Raw genomic sequence first — 18,276 nt, forward strand, 5'->3', positions numbered from 1 at the left:
TAACAATTAAAAAAGAAAAAAAAAAATAAGCACATATTCCTTATAACTTTATGTATCTACTATTCTTTAAAAAAAAAACATTAAGAATGTCTATAATGCACAATAATTACACTACGCAAAAGGATTCATCTTTAAGTTACTACATAAGTAAATTTTGAAGGTTGAAAACAATTCTAAAAAAAAAACAATTTTTAGAGAATCGAGGAACTGGTTAACAATCAACGTCATTGCATATGTTTATCACCGTTCAGGACATGATTTTCACAAAAAAGGCTGAAAATCATGACTTGAATTGGATAGTGTAAAATCAATCTGTAGTTGATCATATATATCTTCAAGAGATCAATAGATTTGTATTTACATAAAGAAACAATAATTTCGTATAAGAAATAATCTATGCTAGAATGACTAATAGAGACATTTTTGTTGTCTTATTCGCGTCATGAATGTTTTTACATATTTATAGTAACAAAAGTGTTGTTTAGATGATTAATACTTCTAATACTCGCATATAACAGAGATTATTTAATATATTAACTGGTTTTATCTTTATAAGTTAGAGTCTAAAATTCAATAGGTATAAATTTGAATTATTATAATTACACCGCCTAATAAGATACAATATACGTACAGCGCCTAATAAGATTGTCATAGTTACATAACCCTTTAGAGAGCACATAATTCTACAAACATGACTCAACTCCATTACTTAATTTGTGAACCAAACTACTTATAAAAAACCAGGTGATGTATTGAAAGTATTGGCACATTGAATTCATGTAAATCTCATCTCAAAAGATCAACATAACATTGTTAGGTTCCAAAAACCTTATAAAGGGGCCCACCTTAATCTCATGTCTCTATCTCACTAGTCCATGGACCCAAACATTATTGCTGCCTCTTCAACCTCAGATATTCAATCCCTCTCAAAACAAAACACATTATTACTTTGACATTATTTTCCAACTTGTTTATAAAGTCTGTCAAATAATAACCAACACTTTACACCATCACCATAGCAACAAACAGTGAAATCCCTCAGCAATCAAACCCAAACTTCTTCATAATAATATTCCCTCAAAATTAGTCATGTCAGAATCCAATATTATTGGATCCTACCCACCAATATTCCGCTCATCATCCAATGACACGACTCGAAACTTGACCTAAACGGGCAGGTAGTAGTAGGGGCAGGGATCTTGGACCCCCTACATCCGTCCCTGCCCCTACCCTTACCCTTGCCCTTAATCGATATGCAGTGTTTGGATTTTGAAAAACTCGACATGGCATGTAGGGAATGGGGAATATTTAGATTGGAAAATCATGGGGTTCCAAGTAATCTTCTAAGGCAACTACAGGAGCATGCCAAAACATTATTTGAGCTACCCTTTGAAACCAAACAAGGCCTTGATAAAAACTGCCCTATAAAATACTTTTGGGGTACTCCTGCCCTTACTTCTTCAGGAGTTGCCCTTCCAAGAACAACTGATGCCCTTAATATGGATTGGGTTGAAGGTCTTAATTTTCCTGTTAATCAACTTCATCAACATCAACACTTTCATCATAATCCTTTAATCAATCATTTCAGGTTCGTACTAATTACTAATATCTTAATCCTTTTTCTTTAATATTCTTTTACATATATCTCTTTTTCAATAATAAGGTTTGTGTTAATAATATTTTAATCATAGATGTGGTTTGATTAGCATCTATAATCATCTTATTATTATATTATGTCATGTTAATAATACGTTAATCTCCACGTATATGTCCACCATATTTGCTTACAACTTTACTTTGTCACCTACTACAATTTTTATTTCATTGGTCATTTGTTTTAAGTAGCTATTATAAAGTATATTATATAGTCAATTAGCTAAACATTAGGTAGAATCTTACATCCTTATTAGTGTTATTAATTACTACATCTTATTAATCTATTACATATATCATAATTTTAATATTACTCAATGTATTGTGGTTCAAACTTAGTATTTTGAAAGGAATGTATGTAGCCATAAAGATGTTCCCTGAGATTGTGGTTACATCGAATATGATCAGATCAACTTAAATTGATACTTGTATAAATTATTGGAGATGTATATGGTACCAATAAGTTATGAGGTTCTGAATCATATTTGTCATCACAATCCATTATGAAAAAGCTAATTAAGGTTTAAGTTTTGGTGCTATGGAAAATCTCGTTTATTATATTATGGAGACCAGGTTTTGATCCCGGTCCATACAAAAATGAGTGGTCTTTATGTCTTCACATATTAAGAGACGAGGGTGATGTAACTTTACAAATGATTATGATTGATGAGATATAACACAAAATGTGAATCGTGAAACTCCTAACTCTATTAGCGATAATGTAAATCGGAGAAATGATTGGTAAGATCAAATACATTGTAAGATTAGAGCATTGGTAAAACAATAGAACCAAGTAGGCTAGCTTGGCTTAAATTTAGTTACTTAACATGAGTCTATTGGACCATGTCGGTAACTAGTCTAACTACATTTGTGGTGGGGCCTATAAATTTTTAACTATGAATATGGAAGTTAACTAAATCTTACGAGTAGACATTAAAAGCTTTCATTATTACAAATTGCAAGTGGACACTTGCAAAGTTACAAATAGACTGGACTTGTAGTACTGTACTGTCTAGGGGTCTAGGCCTCGTGTCGAAAGAAGGTTTGAGGCCTTGATAATTAAACCTGTCAAATCCTGGTCCGACACGGTAATCCGACCCACCGGATTTTAAACCGTTTTATAAAGATAGAATCTGAACTTGACCCGACCGACCTAAATGATCCGAAATACACTCAATTTGACCCCTTTATCATAATTATAATGATTCAAGCAATCCGAACCACTCGAACTGTACCAAACGACCCAAACAACCCGAAATTTGACCCGATCTGAACCATTGACCCGAATTGACAGGTCTATTTGACATGCAATCTTGAATTATTATCCTGTTATTAGATGCATCAATTTGATTAAAACACGCTAGTAATGATTAGTGATTCTCTTGAAAAGTCGCTCATAGACAGAATGTTTAAAAAAGCGCTAGTAATGTTATTAGATGCATCGGTTCGACTTAAACGCGATAGTAATGATAAGTGGTTGTCTTAAAAAGTTGCTCTTAAGCAGAATGCTTTTTAAAAAAATAGTAATGTTATTAGATACATCAATTTGACTAAAACACGCTAGTAATGATGTATGTATAGCTTGTTCAAAAGCATGTAAAAATGTATGAGTAAAATTGAATGGTATTAGATACAATTCAACTAAAATTGAGTTTAAATTAGTTAGATACAGAGTACTTATTAAATTAATTAGGTCATTTATATTTGTCATAAGTAGCCAAGTAGGATCATTAGACGACTTACCATATAGATTATAGAATGAAGTCTTGTTAATTTGTTATACATGCATATCATTTTTCTATTTGTACAAATTCAATTTATTTATCATGTAGCGTTGCAAATGTACATGACTTGACATCATAGTGATCATACAAATAATCATGTCGTACCTTTTGTCTAAACAACTCTTAATTTACCAATGCTTGTATTATTGCACCAGGAAATTATTGGAGGACTATATAGAACATCTAACAAGAATCGCGTCGACAATATTTGAAGCCATGGTAGAAAACCTTAAACTCGATTTACAAGTACTTAAACCATGTTTAGATGAATCAACGGGGATAATCCGAGTTTATCGCTACCCTCGACGTACCATTGAAGAGCATGTTAGGGGCTTGCATGAGCACACAGACAGTTCTATTATCTCAATATTGAGTGAAGATCAAGTGGGTGGCCTTCAATTTCTCAAGGATGACCAGTGGTTCAAAGTGACGCCTAACCCTAGCACTTTGGTTGTTAATCTCGGAGATATGATGCAGGTACAATAACTTCATTTTACATCTTTTCTTATTTTACAATTATATCCCTTTGGTATGTTAATTTAAGGACGTTCCTTTGTTCCACGAGTAGTAGATTCTTAAAAGACATTGCTACAAAGTATCAATGTAAAGATAGTAAAAAACTGAGCCGACCCGACTAGACTTGCCTAATTAAAAAATGATTCAATATATGTAGTACGGATCTGTACGAATCATGGGTACATTTAACATCAATTTTCATCTACATAGGGTGTTTACTAAAAACAATTGAATTGAACTGAACTAATTGGAGTTGAATTGAACTGAACTGTAATGAGCTGAAATGAATTATTTATAAGAGAAAGGAAATTAGGAATTGAACTGGACTGAAATTACTTTTTTTTTTTTTTTTTTTTTGGTAAAAGTAAGATAAAAAACATTAGGATGTCCGAATTAGAGTAGTAGAGTTGATAAAGTTTAATGTATCCTCGTTCAAAAAAAAAAAAAAAAAAAAAAAAAAAAAAAGGTTTAATGTATCATGGGATTTGGGCTATCATTTTCATTCTTTGGGATGCGACTTAGGCTAATTACTGTAAATAGCATCATGTGACAATTTTAGTACGATTACATAGAAAATGTCAAAATGAGGCCCAACTCCAAAAATATAGTACACCTATATTTTTTTTATTTTTTCTTTTTTTACTAGTAGTACACCTTTATTTTTTTATTTTTGACAAGAGTAGTACACCTTTACTTATCAATAGCCAATAGGCAATAATTTTAAAATTTTAAATTATCAATAGTATATTGAGATGAATTTAATAAAGTTTTATGAAAAACTTTTTTCATTAAGCATGGAGATGGATCAAAGTATAAAAGTCAAATTACGCATCTTTTATGAAATATAAATAAGATTAAAGTCAAAATGTTAACTATTACAAGTACTTGTAATAATTTCGTAAATAAACAAAGGAAACATACAATTTGTCAATCGAGCCTTTTTTTTTATTAATGAAATTTAAAGGAGTTTTTTAGAATTGTTTTTTCCAAATATAATAACTTTTTTTTTTTTTTTTTTGAAGAATTCCTAATTTGATAACTTAGCTAAATATACTTCGTAATTTTCTCTCTTGTAAAAAAAATATAAAAAATAAAAAAAATTATATACTCCGTATATAATTTGTTCTATTGCGAAATTTTGGCTATATGAAATCTTGAGAAATAAGGAAGAATTTTGCTTAGTGTGATAAAAATGTACAGTAAATATTATGTCACCGAGAGTTGACATATATTTGATGAATCCCTTTAATTTTCCTATATCAACACAACTGTCAAATATTCTAAAAGAATGGCGGTGAACCAAATATGGTAAATACAATAATTCAGCCTTTTTAATTGAGATTCGAGTAATTGATTTTACTTTTACAGTTTTACCAATCAAATCAAACTGAATCTTTGAGATTAAACATACTTTAATTGCTTAATTTTTGTTTCTTTTACCATTTTACCCTTGATACTTGAAGGATGTATTAAATACCGAAATATCTATTATGCACTCGAATGTAAATACCGGTACTTTAGTGGATATACTTACACACCTAGTATAAGTTCATTTAAAGATTTTAAACCACGTATATGGAATACCTACGTCTAACCAGATGACCACTAAATTCGACAATCGTCAATCGATGAATATAATATTTTTATGAATTTAATTTGGTGTTATAATGTGTAGGTTTTGAGCAATGACGGATACAAGAGCGTGAAGCACAAGGTGGAGCTAAACAAGAACAAGGAAAGAGTGTCAATATGCTATTTTGTGTTTCCAGAGAATAACACTTTGATTAATAGCTCAAATTACAAGCCTTTCACTTACAATGAACTAGCCTTCTGACCCGTGCAATGCACGGTTTGTTAATAGAAAATTGCATTGAGAGATGAGTGGGGAAATACCAATAAATAATTGTGAGTGTAATATGTAAATGAAAACATAATTAAAGAAATAAAAATTTTGGGACTTTAATTTGAAATGAAACTTAATAGAAAGAAGTTGGAGGGACTAAAATCAAAGAGAGAAAATAAAAAGGTTGAATTAAAGAGGGGAGATGAAGATGAAGTGTTTAATGAAAGAGTTAAGAAAAATTGTATAATTAAAAATAAAAAATGTAAAACGACATGTGGCACATTGAGTTGAAAAGGGAGATAGGGAAGTGTAATTAGAATGATGACATATGTCTTTTTTGGTTTTCTTTTTTAAATACTAAGTATAGATATAGATTTCGAGCTCAAGTTCAGCAAGATTTAAAATTACATGGTTGGAAAATTGGTCTCCAAAACTTCAAGCTTCAACAACTTTCTTAGATATTAAAATCAGTGTACTATTTTAAGCAATACCACATACTTAGCTTTAGTCAAGAAAACAATGTCTTATACTCTTATAAGTATTCTTCTTCTTTACTTCCATCATTAATGTTGGTATATCCAGGTGAAAATAATGCAAGTCATTACTTTTTTTTTTTTTTTTTTTTTTTTGAAGGAAAAGTCATTACTTTTTTTTTTTTTTTAAGGAAAAGTCATTACTTATTTACTTCGATTATTATAATAAATAAATATAAATAATACTTGCGTTGTGTCATAAATACATGGAACGCCTTGATTTTAAATTTGCACTATCCACATAATTTGATCGATTTGATTATTATTTTGTAATTTACTTCCATCAATGCAATTTTTCATAAATGAAAGCATATTTTACAAAATATCAAAATTTTAAGACTTTTACCGATATAAGATAAAAGTAATTGAATGATCTGTGTAAAAATCAAAGTGTTACAAGTATTCCGTACTCCGTATTATATAACAGAAAAAAGTATGTATGTGAGACAATATTAATGCCAAAGGGGATATTAAAAGTGATAATGAAGCGAAATTAATGATTACATTGATAAATTGAAGGCAAGCTTAATTTCAGTTCAATTCAACTTAATTTCAATTTGGTTCAGTTTAGTTCACTTTCTAATTTCCTTATCTCATAAACAATTTATTTCAGTTCAGCCCTAATCAGTTTAGTTGAGTTGTTTTCGGTAAATCGGAGCAGATCCTAAGGCATTAAATTAATTAATCCTTGTAAACGACTTCAACCATCATACCAATCACACTTTTTTTTTAATTTTATTTTTTACTCGTATTATTTAAATTAATATACTCTGTATTATCTTATTTAATTTTATCTGAACGACTAAAGTACCATGATTGCCTGAATTTTATGTGGGTCATTGTAGTAAATTAAAAAAAATGTGTGAGAGGATAAGTTGAAGCATAGTAAAATAATTTTAAGTTTTAATTAAAAATATGGGTCATTGTAATATACTTGTTTCAAAAATTACCTTTAAGTTTAAAATCTTAATCTTAAGATTTTGTTTTTTTAAAAATAATTTAAGTTCATCAAAAATAAATTTAGTTCACTAAAAACAATACCATTTTAGCAAAAAATAAGGTGAAGTGAACAAGATCTAAAACTTGATAGTTTCATTTCTTTTTTTATAGTACTACGTGCTTCATATACGACACAATAAAATTTAGTATGGTGCATGGACGTTAGATTTCTTTTTTATTTTTTTGAAAATGACAACGGAAACTTAATTAAAATGAAGTAGTTCACTTTTATTAGTTTATAGTATTATATATACGAAGTATTATTCTGAGCATACAAATTGCGCGCGAAACCAAATTTGTCCCCAAGGATTTACGATTATTAAATCTCAACCAATACGACAACACCTTAAGATATACGGAGTACTTCGTAACATTATAACTTAATTATTTTATAAGTATTGCTTTGTTTTTTTTTTGTTTTTTTTTGGTGTTTAGAGAGCCGCAAGGGCGTGAGGATCTCCTGGAATCGGAAAGACTGCTCTAACCACTTGAGCTATACCGCACTCTCTAAGTATTGCTTTGTTAAAACAAAGACTCAAATAATATGCACTTTATAGCCGTTTTACATGTCGCCATTAACAACTTTTAAAACAATAATAATAGGCATGTCCTACGATATAAAATCACTTGTTACTTGTATAATTCCTAGTATCTAATCTTCACCATTTTTTTTGATAGAAAAGTTTACAACTATCAAACAAAAGTAACAAGTTGCCTTCATCAACACATGTAACAATCTTAGCTCTAAAGAAATTCTCTCAAAAAAATAAAAATAAAAATCAAAATTAAAAATTTGAGCTTGGGGCACAAGGACTAAAATTAATTATAGATTTTTTTAATATAAAAAAAAAAAGGTGAGTAATAAAATTAAAAAATAATTAAAATTAAAAAATAATTAAAATTAAAATAAATAAATAAATAAATAAAACCCTTGGGAAGCTGAGTCTGTTGTGGGTTAAGTTAGTGAATTATCTCTCTCCTCTGCTGCTGACTGAATAGCCGTACCATCACTTCAATGGCGGACTCTGCTAACCACAGAAAGAGAAGGCGATTACTTTCTCAAAAAAAGCTTCTATTAGGTGATCATGTCGAGGTATTTTCCATTCTTTTTTTTTTCTTTTTGTTTTTTAGATTTTCATTCTCAATTCGGTTTTTTTATAATGAATTTTGGGTTATTTTTTGTTTTTATTTTCCTCTGTTTTTTGATACATTGGAGATAATTCTTGGGGTTTTCATGTGTTTTTTGGATGATTCTTTTTGATGATCGAATACCCTTTTGTTTGATCTTTGATGGATTTTCTCTGAATTTTGGTTTTTCTTTGGAATTTTATTTTGATCAAATTTTTATTTTTCGGGTGAAATGCTCATGCATTGTCTGGAATTGGGGTTTTGTGTTTGTGCGTGTTGATTAATATTGTTGCATTGATGATCAGAAATTTTTTTGTTGGCAATTTGATTTTTTCATGCATTCCGCAATTTGAGTTATATTATCAATTTTGGCTTAATCCAATTTGATTAATTGATTTATATTTTTATCTGATTTTACTGTTGTTGAATTTGCAATATCAAACTAGGGTTTGTGGTAAATTTTTGTTTTTCTTGTTAATTATCATGGCCCCATGGGATAACTTTTAATCCTGCTTGTTCACTATGTTCAGTGAATGCTGTTGTTTGATTAATCTATTTCTGGGTTTTATTTTATGAATTCGACAGACATTTAAAATATTAACATAATATGATCCTGATTTTGTTAAAACTTTGAAAGTTAACGACAGTTTGCATGCTTGTTGTAATATCTGGTGTTTAGGTGTTAAGTTTGTAGATCAGAAAATATTGCTTAGGATAATGGATAGTTCTGTGGTTCTGTCAATTGTATTTGTAGAAATCATGGTGTTTGTTCAGTGGAGAATGCAGACTGAGTTATATGGATTTTATGTAATTTTGATTTGTATTTTTGGTTTGTCTGTCGATCATACAAGAAAGTAGTAGTATTGTTGATCATGGTGGGAATTTGCTTGAATGTTCTTGTTAATTGCTTTGTTTGGTTCAGTTATTGACTTTGAAAGTAATTGTGTAACTAATGCAGGTTAGGAGTATAGAAGATGGATTCCAAGGATCGTGGCATGCTGGAGAAATCATTGGTTTTGAGGATGGATGGCGAGAAGTTAAATATCTACATCTTCTTCATGATAATGAGGTTGACTTTTTAACGGAAGCTGTGGAAGTTTCTAGTTCAATTGCCCGAACCTCCACCACATCAGAAAAATGTGACCGAGGTAGGATTAGACCAATACCCCCCACATTTGGTAAATTGGTAAAAGAGAATCTGAACTATGGTCTTTGTGTTGATTGTTGGTATCACGACGCATGGTGGGAAGGTGTGGTTTTTGACTATAAACATGGTTCCAGTGAAAGGAAGATATTCTTTCCTGATTTAGGTGATGAAATAAGGAGTGATGTTACAAACTTACGATTAACTCATGACTGGGATGAGATTTCAGGTGAATGGAATTGTCGAGGGAACTGGTTGTTTCTGGAGATCATTGAGGAGTATGAGAGGGATAGATTTATCCCTGTTTCCCTGAAGCAAATATGGTACGATATGAGAGGAAGAAAAGAATCTGGTGACATTGGGGAGTGGCCTTTTCCTGTGAAGGATAAGCTGGAAGACCTGGTAGCGCAGATCATTGATGAGAATTTAAGGGTAACTATAGATGCATTTCTGAAAGGGTGTATCTCTTCTGAAGCCATGTCAGAATTTCGTGAACCCTTGTCTGGTGCTGTTGTTCCTTCTGTAGATATTAGCCTTCAAGATGTTGATTCGACTAAACAGAATGATGCTGCCTTTACAATGATTGGCGTATTGTGCAAAAATGCTGAACTGGCAATGGATTTACAGGATTTTACCCCCACCAACAATCAAGTGGTTCCTGTACAACCCAAGGCTCTGTCAATTATATGTTCAGATCAAAACGGGCTTGATGTTAACATGAAGCCTTCTGCAGAGTCCCAGTTTAGTAATAAATCTAAAACTGATGAGAAAAAACAGCTGCGGATAAAAATTAAGCGAAATTTACAGCCTGATCACAGTGAAATGAACATCGAACCTGAGTGCTGCCCTCAGTCTATGTATGATTATGCTCAGCACGAAAGGCCGGGAAACAATTTGACTACCAAAGTCAGGAGCTATCTCAGTTTTTTGGGTTATAGGATGGAACAGGTTGATAAACTGAAATCTGTACGTTACTCCTCTCCCGGAGGAGGAAGAACGTTCTATAATCTTCGCCAATGTATCGACTATGAGAAAAAACAGGCAGAGAATTCCTCCCTAGCAGTGGAAGATATTCGGAGTAGCAGTCTGAAGTGTACTTCACCGCTTAACGTATCTAAAACCAGTAAAAAAGGCAGTCAAAAAGGACGGAGAAAAGTGTTGAATCTTAATATTGAACCTAGATATTGCCCAGAAGCTGTACTCAAGTATGTGAGATCATTGAAGACAAAGGACCCTTTAAGCAAGACTCGTAGTGAATTGCAGGATGAAGCTAGGGGGCATTTATCAGCTATTGGCTGGAGCTTCTGGCCTAAACTAAAGCAAGGAGTGGAGGAGTGGCGCTATGATTCCCCTACTACTAATAAAACATATTATTCACTACTGTCTGCTTGTAAGGCGATTGTAAATGGTATTGAGATGCTTAGCTCTGGTCCAATGGTAGATGTACAAAGTGAAAACTCCAAAGGGCACTCTGTTGAACTTTCATTATCTGATAAAGAGAACCATGGGCGAACCATTTCTCAAAGATGGGCCAAAAATTTTCCTCGGGCTATCAGGAAGTATAAGGCTGGGAAATTTGGAGATAATGGGTTTGCAAAGAGACGTTCTATCAGAAAATTGAGGACCAGTTTCTTATCCAAGAAAAAGAAAGCCTTGGGTAAAGTAAGGACCAGTTCGAATAGCTGTAACCCATCTCGGGTGCTGCGATCAAGCAAAAGAGTACGGCAGGCAGGGACTTGTAAATCATCAAAGGCCCCTCGGACAGTACTTTCGTGGCTGATGGACAATGGTGTGGTGTTGGGAAGGGAAAAAGTCCAATACTGTCGGCAAGGGGATGATAAGCCTATAGCTGAAGGAAGAGTTACTAATAATGGGATAAGCTGCAGTTGTTGCTCAAATATTTTTTCTCTTAGTGGCTTTGAAGCTCATGCTGGTGGCAACTCCCTCCGACCAGCTGCGAATATATATTTTACCAATGATGGGAAATCTTTGGCTGAACGTCAATTGGAGATGATGAGTCAAAAAATCAAGAACATACCTAGGGAACCACTGGAAAGGAGTAAAGGGAAACGACATAAAAGCTGGAATGACCACATCTGTTCACTTTGTCACTATGGTGGTGAATTACTTTTATGTGATCGATGTCCATCATCATTCCATAAAGAATGCCTTCATTTGCAGGTTGGCTGCCCCCTCCCTCTTATTTGGCTTTAATACTTCGTCATATCTCATCTTAATTCTAATTCTTATCTTTCTTTCTAGGACAAGGACATTCCTGAAGGTAATTGGTTCTGTCCATCATGCTGCTGTGGACTTTGTGGTGAGAGCTACTTTGATATGAATGCAGAAAGTTCAACTAACAAAAGCGTGCTATCTTGTCATCAATGCGAGCGGCAATGTAGGTTTTTCTGCTATCTTTCCTTTTCCTTTTATCGTGTCTATCTCTATAGGCTATAGGTATATGAAAACAGTTTGGTTACTGGTTTTCTGTATACCCTGCAGATCATGCTCACTGTGTAAGAGAAAGAGTGGAAGATAAAATAGATAATCATCCTACGGAAAACTGGTTTTGCTGTAAAATGTGCGAAAAGGTACTAGTCATTCTGCAACTTCTGTTGAATTTGTGCACACACTTTGCAGTCATACATAACACTTGCTGATTATTTAGATCAGTATGAATTTAGTATTTGAGATGTTTTATCAAATCTTATCCATCCTCCCTGCAAAGGTAATACAAAGAGAAAATAATTGAATTTTACTCAAAGGCTATCTTACAAAATATCATCCTCTCTGCAATTGAAATACAAAAGAGAAAGTAATATATTTGATTTAAAGACTATCATACAAATTATCCAAGTCCACAAGAGCTCATTAATTAATATTTATGGAGTTATTCTTTTGCTTAATGTGCTCCAGTTTTATATTTGAAAGGCTATTGATTATTATTAAGATATTGGTAATTGTTGATCAAAAGACAATTTATTATCTTTTGTATTATGATTTCCCTGGATATGTAACTGTGTATTCAGAATTCCTTTACAACATGTTTGGATCTCAAAAGAATCTCAAGGAAAGGAGGAGAGTGATGGTTTCAAATTCTTTTATATGGATTGGAAGAAGAGAAGGATTTAATTGCCTTTCCTCGTGAAAAATCCTTTAAAATCCGCCATTGCTAAAAGACACTTTTGATATTTGTAAAAGGTTTAGTTTATGTGTGCACATACATATTAAAACTTGCTTATTTCGTCACTATGTTTTACTCTAGATCCTTCATTCCTTCTGTTTTCTTTGTCCAGGTCATCCTCCAAATTGTAATAGATAATTGTCTATAACTATCTTAAAATTTAGTGTGTAGTGAGTAGAGCTAACAATGTAGGGGTGAGTGTGAAATAGATATCTTGGCTACTTTAATATAGTAATGAAGTCTTAAATTTCTTTACTGTAGAGAATCATTCCATTTACTTGTGTGTAATTGTTGTTCCATGAAGACCTTTGCCGCCTTGATTATCTTTTCTGGATTTGATCTGATTACATGTTGAATTTTGTAGGTGCACTGGGGTCTCCAGCAGCTTCTTGGCAAACCCATACTTGTTGGTCATAATAATTTAACATGGACATTGATCAAACCCATGAATTACCTGGCCTATGAGCATGATGATTGTGATGTTGCTGCCATTACAGAAAATTACAGCAAGCTTGGTGTCGCTCTTGAAGTGATGCATGAATGTTTTGAGCCTGTGAAAGAACCTCGAACCAGGCGAGATCTTGTTGAAGATGTTATCTTCTGCAGGGGGTAAGTATCTTAGATCTTCTAGAATGAGTGAATGACTGCAAATGCAACTCTAGTTTTATGCTTTCTCTTATCCATCCTGTTCTCATAACTCGTACTACCCGTGTTTTTGGAATTCAGGTCTCCCCTCAATAGGCTGAACTTTAGAGGATTCTATACAGTGCTTCTGGAAAGAAATGATGAGTTGATTACTGTGGCAATTTTAAGGTATACACTGTTATTGATTCCCGATCGTGTATATACAGTTTCTTTGATTATTAATACTTGAGCCTAAAATCAGTTTTCACTTGTAAATGTGAAGGGTGTATGGTGACAAGGTGGCGGAAATTCCACTTATTGGTACCCGCTTTAAGCATCGCCGGCACGGAATGTGTCGAATTGTTATGCAAGAACTTGAGAAGGTACTTTGCCTCCTTGCATATTAATTTCTGCTCTTGTTAGATCTTGATTAAGTAACACATTTCATCAGGGGGCATGTTTTGATCTAAACTCGAACCTCTCCCCCTTTCTTTTTGTTTCTTTTTTCGACATGAATATTGTACGACTCTTTTTATTCCTGGGAAACCCTCTGTCATTTTTATATGGCCATGACCCTGACCCTGATGACAGGTTTCCAATGCAGCCTAGGAATAAACTTGTGGTTCATGATTTTTCCATCACTGCAGCATAATAATAAGATTGACGCATTTCAAAATTGCAACTAGTCATTTCTTACTCTTTTTTAAATATCCAGAACTTAATCGATCTAGGAGTGAAGAGGCTGGTACTTCCTGCCGCTGCAAGTGTGTTAAACACATGGACAACGGCATTTGGTTTTATTCCAATTTCCGATGATGAGAGACGTGAATTTCTGAGTTACAGCTTCTTGGATTTCCAAGACACAGTTATGTGCCAAAAACTTTTGAGAAAGCATCCTTCACCTCTACTCCTCATGTCTAGGGATGTGTCTGGTAAGCATTTTTTTTTTCCCCATTTTGGTTTCTGAATGATAAAATGATACTCAGATGAATTGTCATTCAAATTTTATAATTATCTTTTGGGCTGCTGCAGGTGTCCATCATCAAACTCCGCGCAATGTAGAAGGAAACAGTGTTATTGATGATCCTGAAGGGAACAGTCCCATATCTGAAGTTTCCCAAGAAGACCAACTTGAAGGAGAATTAGCCAAGTATGCCCTTCCTTGCTTAATAGATCAACCATCTAGAACCTAATTATAAAATGAAAGTTGGATTAAATATTTTTAGATCCAAGCCAACTAGAATGTACGATTAAAATGTCATAGCTTCCATACCCTTTTACCTGTGCAGAATTGTAATTATATCTTTATGATAACCTGCCAGGGTGCACATACATGGATAGTAAAAGCTTGGCAAAAATTCAACTTCATTGTCCTGTAACAACATCCAAAGAGAAACATCAGCAAAAATGAAAAATGATAAGCTATTCATCTTGCATATCATCGTCATGAGTATTCGGGTCATGGAGACTTTCCTTATGGAGTGACTAAAATTCTTAGTTAATTAGCATCATCTCTACAAAATACTGTGAACCAGCTAGATACTGCTAAGATCCGTTGAACTGGTAAAGCTAGGTTCAACTCCAAGATTAGTTAAATTGCCTCCCCCCCCCCCCCCCCCCCCCCTCCCACACACACACAAAATCACCGTTTTCACGTTTTGTACAGGAAGCATATGAAATATCCTAATTAGAGTATTAGGTTCCAGAAATTTTGTGTTTCTTTGCTTCTGATGCCTGACTAGTCTGTTGTTTTTATTTTTTGATATTTCAGTGACCAGTATGAGGAATCAAATGGTGGTGATAATGGTCAAGACACCCCTGTTGCTATGGTAGAGCTTAATTTTCCTTCTTTTGGATTTTTTTGTTGAACCTCTGTCCATGGAATGTTTTTACACAGTTTTGTGCTTACAGGTGACTGATACAATCAATCTAGGAGGTGAACTATGCAACTCCTTGGAGTTTAAGGAGCAGAAAATTGAACGCGATAGATGTGAAGGAAATTTAAAGTTTTACACAAGAAAGAAGGCTGTTGAACTAAGACCTCCAGTTCCTCAAACTAACTGCTCCAAGGTAGAAGTAAGTTGTAGATAGTTTGGACTTCTAAAGACTGCTAGTCCTCAAATGCTTGTGCCTAATACAGGTTTCAGTAAAACCCCCCCAGGCATAATCTGGTAAGAGTCGGTATTGTGATGTCGGGATTTTGCTATAAACCCAATTTTGTAACCTCTCTATGTATTAGGATAGTTTATCAAGGCGAAGCTGAATCAGAGGCGTTAGGGGAACCTTTTTTTGAATAGTTTCTTGTACAGCTTCTGTTTCTTTTTCTGACAAAATCCATAAGAGCTTATTTTGGTTAATCTTCTGTTTGTAAAATGCTCTTAGTGGAAATTAATTCTAAAGTGTAATTGGAATGCTATCTATAATAATTATTTATTTGTAATTCATCTCCATATGTTTTGCTCCTTATTCCACATCAAGTACCATCTTAGAGGACATGCCCTGTTTTGGTCTTCCAATTTCTGGCCCGAACGTTGACCTGACCTTATTTCATCGGATTTGGCCTGAAATTTTTTGCCTGTATGGGCATTTTTTTTTTTTTTACTCTATCCTTGCGCCACCGGCTATTCGGCTATCCCCTCCTTGATCTGGTTTAAGTAAGTGATGCTTTTAGCATGGAGAACAAGAAAAGTAGGAATTCCACATTTGTGGCTCATTGATATACAAAGGGGTAAAACCTAATCATGTCCTAAGCATGTAGGTGAAGGAAAGTAAAGAACATCTATAATTAAATCCTCCAAAATTACCTTCAAAAGTAATCCTTTACTTTCTTCAACAATCCTGCAGCTGTTGTTCCTCGGATCACATTTTGTGCCTTAGTTGAGATTCTTATTATGCATACTATTGCAGAATCTAGAAAAATAACATTGGATATAATAAATTGAATGTATTACTAAGGCCCTGTTTTCAACTTAATTTGGATTATACTCTAATATTTTGTAAGAATAAAAAAAAAAAAGAAAAGATTAAGTGCAGAAAAAATTAGTAAATTCAAAGAATATAATAGCAAATTGGTAAAATTAAGCTTTAAATTAACTTATATTGTCTTACACCAATTTAAAGTTCAAAAATCACTTTTCGATTTCAATTTTCTGATGCAACCCACAACAAATTCCTTTAACACATACTCTAAGGAAAAGGTTAGATACTCTACACATGGACAACTCTATACTATAATGTTTTATTAATTTAATTTCATTTAATATAATATTCAATATAAATTAAGTTTAATAACGATCAGGTAAAGTGAATAGAGTGTATGATAAATTTCAGTATAAAAAATAAGTTAAAAGGTTGTTCTCCTTGTATTTTTTTTTACCCTAAAAGTAAGGTGAATTAAGTTTAGCTAAATAAAGTCGAGCAAAAATAAGGTAAGCATTTTTAAAAAATTTAAAATTTAGCAAATCGTTTTTATATCAACAAAAAAAAGTTGAGAAGAATATAGCCTAATCTAGAATATATAGGGATCATGGTAAACGTTTCAGCAATTTTTATTTTCGGGCGAAAAAAGTCAAAAAATTCCAAAATTGAACGCTAATATCCACGTTTTTTGAGAGAAATTTTGGAGGTTCTGGGGCCCGGTGTCGAAAAGTCTTGAAATTCTAGGGGATACATCTCAGGGTCATATAATGTCGTTTAGAACCATATATGATCATTATTAGTTGTCATAAATATTCGTGGTAGGCTTGAATTAATGAAATCGGTGCAAGTTGTAAACCGGTAAATTGGTCGTTTAAAGGCAAATTGGATGGTTCCACCCACCCAATTGGACTCCCGGAGGGTATTAGGGACCATGGTAAACATTTCGATAATTTTAATTCCGGGCCAAAATAAGTCAAAAAATTCCAAAATTGAAGGCTAGTATCCACGTTTTTTGAGAAAGTTTGGAGATTTCGAGGCCCGATGTAGAAAAGTCTCGATATTTTAGAAGATATATCTCAGGGTCATATAATGCCGTTTAGAACCATATATGATCATTATATGTTGTCATAAATGTTCGTAGTAGGCTTGAGTTAATGAAATCCGTGCAAGTTGTAAATCGGCAAATTGGCCTTTTAAAGTCAAATTGGATGGTTCCACCAACCCAATTGGACTCTTGGAGAGTATTAGGGACCATGATAAACATTTCGACAATTTTTATTTTCGGGCAAAAAAAAATCAAAAAATTCCAAAATTGAAGGCTAATATCCACGCTTTTTGAGCAATTTTTGAGGTTTTGGGGCCTGGTGTCGAAAAGTCTTGAAATTCCAGGGGATACATCTCGGGGTCATATAATGTCGTTTGGAACCATATATGATCATTATTTATAAATGTTCGTGATAAGCTTGAGTTAATGAAATCAGTGCAAGTTGTAAACCGGTAAATTAGTCGTTTAAAAGCAAATTGGATGGTTTCACCCACCCAATGGGACTCCCGGATGGTATTAGGGACCATGGTAAACATTTTGGCAATTTTTATTTCCAGGCGAAAAACAATAAAAAATTTCAAAATTGAAGGCTAATATCCACGCTTTTTGAGAAATTTTGGAGGATTCGGGGCCTGGTGTCGAAAAGTATTGAAATTCTAGGGGATACATCTTGGGGTCATATAATGCCATTTGGAACCATATATGATCATTATTTGTTGTCAAAATGTTCGTGGTGGGCTTGAGTTAATGAAATCGGTGCAAGTTATAAACCGGTAAATAAGCCGTTTAAAGGCAAATTGGATGATTCCGCCCACCCAATTGGACCCCCGAAGGGTATTAAGCACCATGGTAAACATTTCATCAATTATTATCTCTGGGTAAAAAAAAATCTAAAAATTCCAAA

At 33.2% G+C, this 18,276-nt stretch overlaps 1 protein-coding gene and 1 pseudogene across 4 annotated transcripts; both read left to right on the top strand.

Moving 5' to 3' along the window:
• The first annotated feature begins 990 nt into the window (after positions 1 to 990).
• Positions 991 to 6,532, top strand: LOC145620919 (gibberellin 2-beta-dioxygenase 6-like; annotated as a pseudogene). Its single transcript, XR_014108319.1, has 3 exons — positions 991 to 1,588; positions 3,593 to 3,914; positions 5,629 to 6,532. The product of XR_014108319.1 is annotated as a gibberellin 2-beta-dioxygenase 6-like (transcript).
• Positions 6,533 to 8,242: 1,710 nt separating this feature from the next.
• LOC145624662 (uncharacterized) lies at positions 8,243 to 15,848 on the top strand. Of its 3 annotated transcripts, XR_014110470.1 has the most exons (12): positions 8,243 to 8,421; positions 9,415 to 11,781; positions 11,863 to 11,998; positions 12,103 to 12,191; positions 13,149 to 13,393; positions 13,511 to 13,597; positions 13,692 to 13,791; positions 14,124 to 14,340; positions 14,441 to 14,558; positions 14,731 to 14,971; positions 15,180 to 15,237; positions 15,320 to 15,401. XR_014110470.1 is itself a non-coding variant. In XM_081677749.1 (11 exons), the coding sequence occupies exons 1-11, from the start codon at positions 8,344 to 8,346 to the stop codon at positions 15,497 to 15,499; spliced, it is 3,675 nt and encodes a 1,224-aa protein (XP_081533875.1). In that variant the 5' UTR covers positions 8,243 to 8,343; the 3' UTR covers positions 15,500 to 15,848. The 3 variants fall into 3 exon arrangements, 2 of the variants coding, with proteins under 2 accessions (XP_081533875.1, XP_081533876.1); XM_081677749.1 differs by lacking the exon at positions 14,731 to 14,971 and having other exon boundaries at positions 15,320 to 15,848; XM_081677750.1 differs by lacking the exons at positions 14,441 to 14,558; positions 14,731 to 14,971; positions 15,180 to 15,237; positions 15,320 to 15,401 and having other exon boundaries at positions 14,140 to 14,244.
• The last annotated feature ends 2,428 nt before the right edge of the window (positions 15,849 to 18,276 follow it).

Source organism: Chenopodium album, chromosome 3 (assembly GCF_948465745.1).
Source record: "Chenopodium album chromosome 3, dcCheAlbu1.1, whole genome shotgun sequence".
NCBI classification, from domain to species: Eukaryota; Viridiplantae; Streptophyta; class Magnoliopsida; order Caryophyllales; family Amaranthaceae; genus Chenopodium; species Chenopodium album.